This window comes from Echiichthys vipera, assembly GCF_963691815.1.
Source record: "Echiichthys vipera genome assembly, chromosome: 9".
Classification (NCBI taxonomy): domain Eukaryota; kingdom Metazoa; phylum Chordata; class Actinopteri; order Perciformes; family Trachinidae; genus Echiichthys; species Echiichthys vipera.
Genome location: NC_139834.1, coordinates 22,801,722 through 22,815,361, shown reverse-complemented (window position 1 = coordinate 22,815,361; position 13,640 = coordinate 22,801,722). Strand labels below are relative to the sequence as shown.

At 39.9% G+C, this 13,640-nt stretch overlaps 1 protein-coding gene across 1 annotated transcript in view; it reads right to left on the bottom strand.

Moving 5' to 3' along the window:
* Positions 1 to 9,686: 9,686 nt before the first annotated feature.
* The window catches only part of sema3bl (sema domain, immunoglobulin domain (Ig), short basic domain, secreted, (semaphorin) 3bl), a 70,794-nt gene continuing 66,840 nt past the window's right edge, over positions 9,687 to 13,640 (bottom strand). The window contains exon 16 of the mRNA XM_083919619.1: positions 9,687 to 12,890. Within this exon, the coding sequence (XP_083775745.1) occupies positions 12,378 to 12,890 (513 nt within the window). The 3' untranslated portion in view covers positions 9,687 to 12,377. The remainder of the gene's footprint in view (positions 12,891 to 13,640) is intronic.

Genomic DNA, 13,640 nt, shown 5'->3' with positions numbered 1-13,640 from the left:
AGCATCTTTATTAATCCTACACACAGTAAAATAATGCGTTTCCCTGCGTACAGGTGAAGATACAAAACTAAAAGTCCATCTGCGGTGCTGGCGCGACCCCACACACACACACACACACACACACACACACACACACACACACACACACACACACACACACACACACACACACACACACACACACACACACACACACACACACACACACACAGTGGAAGCGGGCAGTAATGGTAAATCCTCACATGCAGGGGTCTACCTCATGGTAAAGTTATCCTAAACCAGGGGTGTCTAACCATGCTCCTGGAGAGCTACTACCCTGTTTTAGGTTTCTCTCTGCTCCAACACACCTGATTCTAATGGTGTGCTCGTTATTAAGCAGCTGAAGCTTCTCACAGGTTAGAAAATTGTTAGAGTCAGTTGTGTTAGAGCAGGAAGAAACCTAAAACATGCAGGGCAGTAGCTCTCCAGGAGCAGGGTTGGACACCACTGCCCTAAACCTAACATGAAGGGTTATCCTGAGGATAATCCTAACCCAAATCCTAAAATTAAAATAGCCCAGAAGGGTGTTTTTATATACAGTCCTTTTTAAACGAACATTGTTACTTCATATGAAACAGGAATCCCTTGTCTGGTCCACTACAGCTCTGATGGGGCCTGAATCCTCTTTCTGTTCACAATATAATTCCTATAGAGCTTTACTGCTTTGGATTGAGGGTAGTTTTCTCTTGGAATGGGGATTTGCAATTTTACATACTTTATTAGTAAAGATAACACCCAAAAAGCTTAAAGACAAAAATTTCTATAGTAACTAATGTAATGGTAAATTTGAATATTCCTTCTTCCTTGAGAAGCCTTTCAGACAGCAGAACAGAAAGATTTCCCCCCAAGATATCAGATCCCTTTTTCTTTTCCACTCATTTGTGTATTTTAAAGTCTAGACCTTGTAATTGCATTTCACGTTTCAGAGACAGTCAACTGCTCACTGTCTCATGATGTATTCAACCCTTGTGTATTCTGAAACTGTGTTGATCAGACCTGTTAATTATACGGCAGGATGTCTGGGCTGGTCAACCCCACAGTAAGACAAAGGATGTAATACACATTCACGGGGTGGGCTTTCGTCAGGTATAAATGTTCAAGGTTTCTTTTGCTCACTTGTCTTTTCCTCATTCGAACCGCGCGCATGTCGATTGACCTTTTCTTTGCAAAGAAAATAAAACTTTGTCGGCCGGCACGAATTCATTATTTCATTCTTCATCAAGAGCAGAAAATTTCCACGACAATTTGGTGTCAGAAGTGGGATTCCTCAGGTGATCGTCTGGGACGGAACGCGGACAGGGATAGGCCATCCTGGAAAAGAAAAAGCTTTTCAGCCTCTAACCTCAAAATCTCTTCTGAGGGAGGACTGACCGCAGACGTCCCAGATTGTTCCTGCTGGAATCCTGCGAACAATAAGTCAGCGAAATTTATCTGGTGAGCATTGAAATATTGAAATTCTAACTTCTTGTCTTTTAAAATTTGGGATTTAATTTTACATAATATTTCTAGTTTTCGTTTTATCCACAATTGCTACTGAGTCTCTGACTCAGGGATCAAAGTTTAAATACTTTGGGTTACGCTTGCATCACTTGTGCGGGTTATATAGATATTTTATTATATTGGTATAAGAAAACGAAGTGGTCCTTGCAGAGACGTCTGTATTGTAAGTTGTCGTGCACGACCTCCGCAGCTGGAATGGGGAGTAAAGGCTCTGTTGAGGCAGGACCTCCGGAGGGGCAATTGTGGATGTAATGAGAAAGAAATATGGGGATAAAACTCTAAAATACTTAAATGTCTGGACAGCTGAGTTTGGATTCCCAATAGGGGGATCTCTCAGTTTAAAAACTATATTACTATTAGAGGAAAAAAAGCTAAAGAAAAAAGAACTAAACATGAGAAGGTAAAAGAAATTATCTGTAAAAAAAAATAAAAAAAAATTGGAAACTATGGAAAATCTAAGGGAATGTTTACAGATTTGGAAAGCGGAAGCAAAAGCAAGAAATAGGAGAATGATGTAGAAACAACTTCCTTTTTCAAACGAAATAAGTGAAACAAATGAAAAACAAGATTTAAACACAAAAAGAACATCAGACCCGCAGGTTTCTTCCTTTTTGTTTCCACAGTTGGCGGCTTTGAAGCCGGACCCATAACTCTACTGCAGCCACCGAACCACCCTTCAGCTCCACCACCATACAATGCTACAACAGCTGACGAGAGAAGAAGAACAGATCCCTTCAGCATGACACAACAAACAAGTTTGGGAGCAGCCCATCCAGATGCGTCTGTTCAAACAAAAGATTCTTCGGACAAACAAAAGAAGAAACATCTCAATAAGAACTTCACATGGCAGCAATGACCATGTATTACACAGCCCGAGACTACAGACAGCCACACCGTGAACACAGACAAAGAATACACAGCCAAGACAACAACTGGAAAAACAATGCTAACAGATCTGCAAGAAGACGTCCTGATGACATCTGTTACCGCTGTGGCCAATCTGGACATTGGAGACGTGAATGTCTCACACCAAAATCGTCAGTTTCCACAGACATCAGACTGAGGGTGGTCGGGGGCTGTCAGAGAGGGATGGACTCCTGCTGACAAGCCCAACCAACATGTAAAACCAGAAGGAGGTACTGCACTACACTCACACACACATGTTGACACACAATCTATTGAGAGCTCAGACACAATTGCTTTAACATACTGTATGTTCAATACACATCTGATCATTTCAAAAGGTTTCCCAAACATACATTGACTATTGCTGAGCAAGATGTTGTATTCTTAGTTGATTCAGGAACCACACATTCTGTGACAAGAGCACTAGAACTCACTACAAAACCAAGACTGAGTGGAAAACATGTATACTCTGTTGGTTCATCAGGTCAAACAATCAGAGAGAACATTACTGTCCCACTCAAATGTGAGGATGGAACATATACAGGTTTCAAACATGCATTTTTACTCTCTGAAGTCTGTCCCATTAATCTCATGGGCAGAGATTTAATGTGCAGATTAGGCCTTTGCCTAATCTCAACCCCAGAGGGTGTGAAAGTTCACAGACTATCTGATTTGGAACCAAGTCTTTCACACTCCTTCGTTCACCCAAATTTAAATTCGCTCTATGCATATCAATGGAAATTACAGGAACTAACAGTCTCTTCTGAACTAGTCACAGAAGCTAAAAAGACAGTGTTAACAGCTGCAACTGATTTCATGACACAGGAGGATCTACATTGTACATCTCATGTGTCACCAGAACCTGATGAGCCATTTGAGGAAAGCTGGATGAGAGAGAGATTTGACAAGCTTAAACTATCACACATATATTGGACACAACACAGATGTGCTATATCAATCTCTCTCACATCAGCTCAATCAAACATGTACACCATAACTGATTCTGTCCCACACATAACACTTGCAAAACACACATCAGATAACTGGGAAGATTTGGGCCCATTCATAAAATCATGTCAGCGCGCAGCCGATTGGCAAAAGACATGTGATCGATCAAATTTTTTATTTTTATTTTATTTTTATTTATTTTTTGTTTTTTAATTTTTATTTTATTTTATTTTTTCACCAACACTGCTGTTATTGTAAAGGTTTACCATCTGTTGTGCACACTACGAAAACAATCCAGCTGGTACCCGAAAGCACTTCTAAATCTTTTTCTTTTTTTGTCTGAAAAATAAGCTGCAACTATCACTGCCCTACAGGAAGTCCCTAAGACACTGTGGGCTATTAATAAGTATGATGTTGGCCTCATCGAAACTGTGAACCTGTTGTCATAACTCCAAAATCTGACTTTAGACCTTGCAAGCCTCAATATCCACTCAAACAAGAAGCCATCGATGGCATAACGCCAGTTTTTGAGTCTCTTAAAGCAGCAGGAGTAATTATCCCCTGTGATGACTCTCCAGTGCGCACCCCTTTGTTCCCTGTGAATAAAATCAGAGATAAAAATCAACCAACAGAATGGCGTTTTGTTCAAGATCTGCAAGCAGTTAATGCAGCAGTCCGACCCAGAGCTCCAAATGTTCCAAATCCTTACACCATCTTGTCTCAAGTTCCCCCAACTGCGAAATTCTTTTCAGTGGTGGATCTTTCTAATGCTTTCTTCAGTGTTCCAGTCCATCCAGAAAGTCAATTTTGGTTTGCTTTCAACTTCAATGGAAGAGGCTACACTTTCACTCGCTTGTGTCAAGGATATTGTGAGAGTCCCACCATCTACAATGAAGCTCTCAAACAAAGTCTTGAATCTCTTCTTCTCTCTCCAGGTAGTGCTTTACTACAGTATGTTGACGACCTTTTGATCTGCAGTCAAACCAAGGAACAATGCGAAGCCAACACAGTCAAACTCTTAAAACATTTGGCTAAAAGTGGTCACAAAGCCAGCTTGTCGAAATTACAATTTGTCCAGGAACAAGTTCTTTTCTTAGGTCATGTCATCACTTCTGAGGGAAAAAACTCTGTCACCAAAAAGAGTAGAATCAATTCAGAATCTTCCAAGACCTCTCACAAAAAAACAAATGATGTCATTTCTTGGAACGTGCTCTTATTGTCGACAGTTCATTTTAAACTATGCCATTCTTGAGGCTCCACTCGCCTCCCTCATTCATGGCAATAGTTTGCAATCACAAGGTAAGATCACATGGACTCCTGAAGCAGAACAATCTTTCACCAAACTAAAACTTGCCTTACAGACCACTCCAACTTTGGGACTACCTGACCCCACCAGGTCATTTACTCAAACAGTAGATGAGAAAAATGGATACATGACTTCTGTTTTGTTACAAGATCACGGAAATAAACTACGTCCCGTAGCCTATTTTTCTTCCAAACTGGATCCTGTGGCTGCAGGCCTCCCAAGATGTCTCAAAGCTGTTGCTGCAGCAGAAAAAGCAGTTATGGCCTCCAGAGACATTGTGGGTTACTCTGATGTAACCCTCCTGGTCCCACATGCTGTGTCCATGATTTTACTTGAACAAAAAACTTCTCACCTCTCCACAGCAAGATGGCTCAGATATAACACTGTGCTTTTAGAAATGTCTAACATCACAGTCAAAAGATGCAATGTTTTAAACCCTGCCACTCTCCTCCCTACGCCTGACGACAGACAGGAACATAATTGTGTTGCTGTCCTCCAACAGGTCTGCCCTCCAAGACCAGATCTACAAGAAACCCCATTAACTAACCCTGATTTGGTTCTTTTTGTAGATGGATCTGCCTCACGTGACCCCCAAACCGGTCACAACAGAGTGGGATTTGCTGTTGTCACTAACCATGAAACTCTTGTCTCAGACTCACTCCCTTCCCAATACTCTGCACAAGCAGCAGAACTGATAGCATTGACAGAGGCATGCAAACTGGCAAGAAACAAAGCCGTAACTATTTACACTGACTCCAGATATGCATTTGGTGTTGTACACGATTTCGGCACTCTGTGGAAACACAGACAATTCTTAAAATCTGACGGAAAACCCATTCTCAATCATGACAAAGTTGCAGCTCTTCTAGATGCCATTTTGCTCCCAACCTCAATTGCTGTTTGTAAATGTCTTGCTCATACTAACAACTCTGACCCCATCTCCCTAGGAAACGCAAGAGCTGATACTGCTGCAAAAAGAACAGCACTCCAACCCATTATCCTTAATTCTTTGTTTGTTTCAACTCCAGCCTCCATACCCAGCTCCCTCGAAGCATTACAGACCTTTGCCACACCAGAGGAAAAGACGCTGTGGAAACGAAGCGGTGCCACACAGAAAGACGCAGTGTGGCAAGGGCCTGATAACAAACCATGTCTACCTAAACATTTCTTTCCTCACTTTGCAAAGTTGACACATGGATTGGACCATGTGTCAAAAGGGGGAATGTTGGATGCCATAACCCGCTATTGGTTCACCAAAGGTTTTTCAGCTTATGCGCAGAAGTCTTGTCAATCATGTATGATTTGTGCAACACATAACACAGGTGAAGTCGGCCCTTCCACTGCCAGCTTCCACATCGCTCCATGACTTCCAGCCGGGTGACTGGGTGGTGATAAAGGACCTGAGAAGGAAAAATTGGAATTCCAAACGCTGGCGAGGTCCATTCCAAGTACTCCTGACAACACACACCGCTGTGAAGATTGCTGAAAGAACAACGTGGATACACACCAGCCACTGCAGGAAGGTTCCCGAACCAACAGAGGGACTCAGTTGTCAACCCGGACAACGCAAGAACGAACAACGAGAGGACAACTTGAGGGATAACTCCGTGAATTCAACAAACACCCATTAGAGGCACAGAACCATTTTCTTTCAACTGCATCATGCACCACCTGATCCTGTTCCTTTCATGGTCAGCAATGCTGACAGAAGCTTACACCTACAAACCCACCAAGACTGTCACTCTGAACAAAGGACAAAATGCAACATTCATGCACTGTTTATCCTGAATTTGGCGATCAGGACAAGTTCATGCATATTATGCCAATCATGACAAGTATCTATGCACAGACTTGTGTTTTTTCAGTATCACCATCCGGCCCTTATCTAGGTCAGCCAACTTGTCTAACTAAAATATTTGTAATATTTTTTTTTTTTTTTTTTTTTTTTTTGTTTTTCCCTTACCTTTTACTCCTATATTTTATATTTTAAATTCTCAAACTTACTTTTCTAAACCACTGCCATGATGATACATTTTAAAATCTGCGTGAATTAATGTTCGGATGATTAAGTTGTAGTAGAATTTTAAAGTTGCATTTTATGTTTATTTTATTCCATTTTTATTTTATTTTTATTTTTTATTTTTTGTTTTACTTCTTTATCATTATTTCATTTAATCTATTCTGATTTTGCAAATATTATTTTTATTTCTTGTTCATGCTTTATTCTCTTCAGTTGTGATTAATGAGTAATCAAAAGGGGGAAATGTAATGGTAAATTTGAATATTCCTTCTTCCTTGAGAAGCCTTTCAGACAGCAGAACAGAAAGATTTCCCCCCAAGATATCAGATCCCTTTTTCTTTTCCACTCATTTGTGTATTTTAAAGTCTAGACCTTGTAATTGCATTTCACGTTTCAGAGACAGTCAACTGCTCACTGTCTCATGATGTATTCAACCCTTGTGTATTCTGAAACTGTGTTGATCAGACCTGTTAATTATACGGCAGGATGTCTGGGCTGGTCAACCCCACAGTAAGACAAAGGATGTAATACACATTCACGGGGTGGGCTTTCGTCAGGTATAAATGTTCAAGGTTTCTTTTGCTCACTTGTCTTTTCCTCATTCGAACCGCGCGCATGTCGATTGACCTTTTCTTTGCAAAGAAAATAAAACTTTGTCGGCCGGCACGAATTCATTATTTCATTCTTCATCAAGAGCAGAAAATTTCCACGACACTAATTATTTTATTTAATTTTTGAGTTTGAGTTCGCTTTAGAGGGGTCTGAGTTCTTCTGGGGTGTTCACACAGTACGAAAAACTGGTGACCAATTGATCCGAGTTTGTTTGGAGGGCTGAAAGGGGCCAAGTGTGAAAACAACCAAGAACTTTTTGGCACTCACCCGTACATAAATTAGGACAAAAACATACACAAATAGAAATAATAAATGAAAACAGACATGGGTTAAAAAGTCAAATGCTAAACAGCCTTTTTGCAGGTGTGCAACAAGGCTGTTGTTGATTCAGAACTAAATAGAGCATGTCTTAGTTTCAGAGCAGTAAATGCAATAGTTTATAAACGAGGCTAATGCCAGGGCATTGCTGTTTGTCTCTGTTTGTGTTATTGGCACCATTCTTGTTCTGCCAAAAAACGTTTAATGTTACAAAAAGTTACAAAACACCAAGTCAGGGATCACCTCACTTATGTTAGAAAACCAATTTTTAATGCTGTTAAATAGCATACAAGTACATAGCATGCATGGTAGAAAGACACTTAAATAAAACATAAATATGCATTTAAATTATGCTCTGTCAGATACCCCACAACCAGCACATTTACAATACAATAAAGGGACAGTTCATCAAGTTAATGCTAATTATTAATCAATGGATCCTTACATTTTTTTTAGCCTAAACTGAGCTGAGACTGTAAAAATTGAAAATTGAGACTGCTTATATGTTCAGTGATTAGTGTTTTCTGCAGGGAAACCATGCTTGTTGTAACTTTCAAAGTTATGATGGCCATAGTGCGCTCGTTGGACTGCTGACCTTCTAAGTTCATAGAATCTGTATTCTGTAGCAGGTAGATAAAATATACGTTTGAAGGTTTTTACTGCACTAGGTACTTTCACAGTCTACACCTGACTGAGGCCCTGTTTACACGTACACAGTTATCTTTAAAAACAGAGACATTTCCCTGCTTGTGCCCTTCGTTTACACGCAAACGGAGATTCCCCCTCTGAAAACGATTCTTCCTCAAAACTCCGGCCAGAGTGAAGATTTTGAAAAACTCCGGTTTCACATTTGCATGTAGCCGATGTCTCAGTATGCGCCAGAACTTGCACCTACATAGGTGCGACCTATGTTTACATTTTCTTCTGGCCGTGGTGATCGTGGATTAATTGGCTAATATGGGCTTGAGCTTCTCTTTACACTGCCACCTGCAGGTTTGGCATGCTCTTGACAGCATATATACACAGGTTAGTGTAAAATAATTTTTTTCTGAAAAAGGACAGGTGTAGATGTTATTTTTGAAAACGGAGATGGCGAGATTTCCATCTATGAAATAAATTGGCCACGTGTAAACGTAGCCTGAACCTTGTGTCTGCTTGGTAGATATGGTGGTCAGGGCATGTAAAGGCATTTATTTATTAGTGAACCCTTAAATCACAAGGAGCAACTAATCAGTGAAATCCCCTGTTTTAATGAGTTAAACCATGCCGTAGTTTTCTAAAAGTAACCATAATATATTGATCACATTGACAAGTGTTTGTCAAATGATAAATCCATCAGCCATGTTTACTAAAATACTGTAAAACACAAAAGTTGGACATTAAGTGCTGTCAATCTAACATGTTTGAGATTACATTTTAAAACTATAAACTGCACTGCACTGAACTAGCTATAGTGTTTAGATTAAGAGTAACGTAAAAAATATAAATGTGAGACGCAAAACCACAACAAACTGTGTACAACTGTACAACTAACCTCTAAAGGCTTTAAAATGTGTGTTTTGAACATGCACATATGACATTTAATCAGTAATGCCACATTTTTGCCAGCAACTAAATATACCATATTTGTAAAGATGTCTTTTGTGCCATTTTAAGTCTCAAAACATTGTCCAGCAAAGAAGCGTCAGCATTTATTCCGGCGTTCCATTATAACAGCTGCCACTAAATGGAAACTTGTATTTCTAGACAATTTTACACATTGTACGTTTACAATCACAGTTAGGTATACCGTAAACACAGTTCTATATTTTTACACAGTAATGCAGCGTTTAGATGTCTTACAGAAGCAGAATATCACCACAACAAGAAAAAACGTTATCATCGACATCATAGACCAGAGCAGACCAGATAAAGTAGCTGTGCAGCTGTTTCTACAAAAATATGACAACGAAAAAATAAAACAATGAGCTTTTAATAAGGGTTTATTTTCAGGAAAAATCCACAATTTTCCTTTTTTTTTTACCCTGCCAACGGCCTCTTTGTTTCATGCACACCATTCTCCCTTCAATGTTTCATTTTCTTTCGGTTTAGATGTATCAGAAGCAATATTTCTAAAGAAAATAATATCAGTGGACTCACTAATAACCATTTGTCAATAATCAGACCAAGCAAATAAACTTTGCTGGACTAAAATGTGTCCTTAAGTGTGCTGTACAAACTGTTTTAAAACAGATCTGCCACCTTTTTTAAATACTCACATCATACTTATGAAATGTGGGAAAATGTGTTTTAATGGTATATGCTTTTTATGCATTTCAAATACAGCCTTTACAAGCTGCTTATAGTACCTTCATTTTTGAATCCTCCCTCATTCCCAATGTCACTCCTCCTCTATATTTATTTTCCTTCCCAGAAGCCATTCACACGCCATGAAGGTTACGAAAAGGTCGGCAAGTTCATTGGTGTTGATGATGTTTCCTGGCTTATTTTAAACAACGAGAAGGCTCCCAGAATATCTATACCATCTTCCATATGTACACACTTTGCATCCATTTCCCTTTCTGGCGGCCATATTGGAGCTCCTTAGTTCTTTGGCAACAACAGCTGATTGTGTTTCTTTAAAAGTGTGGAGCTGTCTTTAAATGAATCCAATAAGCATGGCTAACTTTTGTACTGTTTATAATGATTTCCCCACTTCACCATCAACAAAAGTAGATACTGTCAACTTGGATTTTCTTATGTACACAGACAAGTATTTCATCAGGGGACTCTTAATTACGGACTCATCAGGCACATAGTGCTGCAACTCCATAGCCTCCATTAATGTATTCTAATTGTTACATAGTTCATACTCTTTATTTAGATTTGATTTCTTGTTCAGTTTATGATAATTTTAATATCCTCCTACCCAGCCTTCAGTGAAACTGAAGAATGGCATTTCTTTCTCCTCAGCCACTGTTTGCCTCCACTTTATTTTTAAACATCTGAAGGCAAATTTGACTTTAGGTCACAGTGCTTACATTTTACCATATTTTAGGCCAGCCCCCTCTTTTTATCCATTTTGTTCTCTCATTAATGAATTCAACCCTCCGTTCTCTTCTCCATTTGTCACCTGTGGAAGGAAAAGCTATTTTGGATTCAGTTACTGTTAAAGTTATATTTTAGCAACAAAACTGAAGACAATTACAATGTGGATTATCGTGTGCAAACCCCGAACCATCATAAAACCAATGTTTACAAAGCAGAGAGCACAAGAGGAGTCGGCCATAACAGTTGACCCCTTCTATTGTCACTGGAGAGCTACAGCTCACAGAGGAACTGTGGGAAAATTAGTTTAGTCGATAATGTGAAAATGTGAGGGGAGGTCACGAAAGAGAGGTCAAGCTATGTAATTTCTCCTTTAATGGATGATTTTTTACTGTCGGAGAAAAAAAAAAACTTTGAAGATGTCACCTTGGGCCATTTTTGACTAAACCGTTACTCAAGAAATAAAACAATAATGAGCAGAGTATTTAAAAAAAGAATCTGTTATCTGCTTTTGAATGTTCAATAATCTGCTACTTGCATTCCTACACGCTATATTGGTGTTTAAGTGACAGACAGTTTTCATTGAGTCGAGTTGCATAAGAAACCCAGTGGAAGCAAAATATCGACGATTGACTGGCCATTAGGTACATTCCAGGAGGTGTTATGGTATGTGCCTAAAAGCATGAAAGTAAGCCACTGTGAAATATCCCTTTAAGGGTCGGTGAGGGGCCAGTCTGGATCTGTAGCTGGTGTTTAATGGAAAGTTCAACCCACAGCAGTGAAAATAAAGCGATGTGCCTTAATCTGTTGAACCATCAACATTCGTCTCATGGCAGCTTCCAGTTGGAGCTAGTTGAGCTTATGCATTCAGTGTGATGGGTGAGTTCAGTTTATGTAAATGTGTGTGTGCATGTACAGTGGCGAGATCTGATACAGTACTGTAAGTGTTTAAGCCTGGGTGCATTAGTTGCATATAGCTCTTATAAATACACTGCAAACTCAGTTATGTCTTGAGCTGAAGTCACACATGAATATTTCATTTTCAAAGGGCCAAGTGCAGAGCAAGGCAAGACACATGGACCATTAAATACCAAGTGAGAAGGAGATGAATCCAGTGTTTGCGTTGTGTGAAATGTGACAAAAACAAACAAAAAGAAGTGTATGTATCCATGTGTGTCAGTGATTTGGTAAAACAATCCTTTCTTTTGAAGCCCCAATTTGCCAAGAGTCCGCACAAACATCAACAAAGAGACAGTCCACAGACATGCATGTGTTTTGTAAATCTGAGGTTTGTAAAAGTTTTATATGACTGGATGAAATGAAAGTCTGTCATTGTAACTGTAAAAGGATGCAAGTGTATTTGAAAAAATGTCTCTCATTGCCTCTTTATAGCAAAAACCTGTTCAGTTCAGTAGCAGTCTCTTTTTGTGCCATCTTCCAGACAACTAAACACTTTTGTGTTGTCATATCCAAACCCACCCCACGCACCTGACCTTCACATATATTGACTTAATAAAAACCATTCTGTTAGGTTTAATGGCCAAAACACATGCACTGTTCTGATCTATCTCATCCATGTGCCAAAGTTTCAAATATTAGGAGTTGATGCTGGTCCATTTCATCTTGTCCTGCACTGTGATCTTTGTACCTTTTTTATTAGATCATTTTCTCCTTCCCCAAACCCAGCTCGCCTTTTCTCTGTCATTCCTCCCATGCGCTGAGATCCCTCGGCGTCCGGTTACGTTCACCGGAGCTTTTACTGCGTGCCTTCCTGGCACTCTCCTGCGCTTGGCGGTATTTCTCCAGCATGCCCTTGTGTTTCCTCCTCAGCTTGTCGTTGCACCACATCCTCTCGCAGTACTCTTCCACGTGTGGCAGGTTCGACGGCCCAATCAGCTGCATGATATCCTTAAACCATGTACGTGATTGGCCAATTGGGCTTGATGAACCGCCCCTGCCGTATGCACTACAAGGCATCCACGCCCTGTAGCTTCCTGTGGACCGGTCTTTGAACGAGTCGGAGAGGCCGGCAGTGTCACGTGCCATGAGCTCGTCCACAGTCTCTCCCTGGAGAACTTCGAGGGTGAGGCGGGCCAGGGTCTGTGAGAAGCCATGCTCTCGGGAGCGGCAGATGTAGACGCCCTCGTCCTGACGGAAGAGGCGACGAAACAGGAGGCCCTGTTCAGTAGACATCACACGTTCATCCAGCTTTACCTGAGTGAGGCAGAGGGAGAAGATGTGACGATTCTTGACATATTTAAGAAAGGGTATCCCATTTCCGGCCCTGGAGGGCCATTGTCCTGCATGTTTTAGGTGTCTCCCTGATCTAACACACCTGATTCTAACAGTTTTCAAACCTGTGACAGGCTTCAGCTGCTTGATAACGAGCACATCATTAGAATCAGGTGTGTCGGAGCAGAGAGAAAGATAAAACATGCAGGACAGTGGCCCTCCTGGAGCTGGATTGGGCACCCCTGGTTTCAGACATAAAAATAATAATAGTACAATAAAAAAAAGGGGAAGAATCAAAAAATTCTGCTAAAAAATCTAAATGCAGTTTTGTTTCAGCTTGGACTGTGATTAAGTCGTCACATTGCTGCAATGCAGTACAAAAGAATATTCATATTTAACAACTTAAAGTATTTTTAAAATTCAATTGAAATCAATTGAAATTTGAACATTTATCTGAGAACTTGGGAATGTCGCAATTGTTGCATATAGAAAGAAATGTGCTTTTGCAGTGTATATAAAAGTACCAAACCTTTTTGACTATAATAATACATGCAACGATTTTACATGGTTAAGTTGATCAACAAGAAAGCAGTGATCAAAAATATTATCAATACATAGCCACTATATTTAGTCTTTATGAGACTATACTTATAGATCATATTTTACATACTTTATCTCTTAAATTATTCTGATGGCAGGCATCTTCATTTGTAGACAAATCCCTTTGAAAAT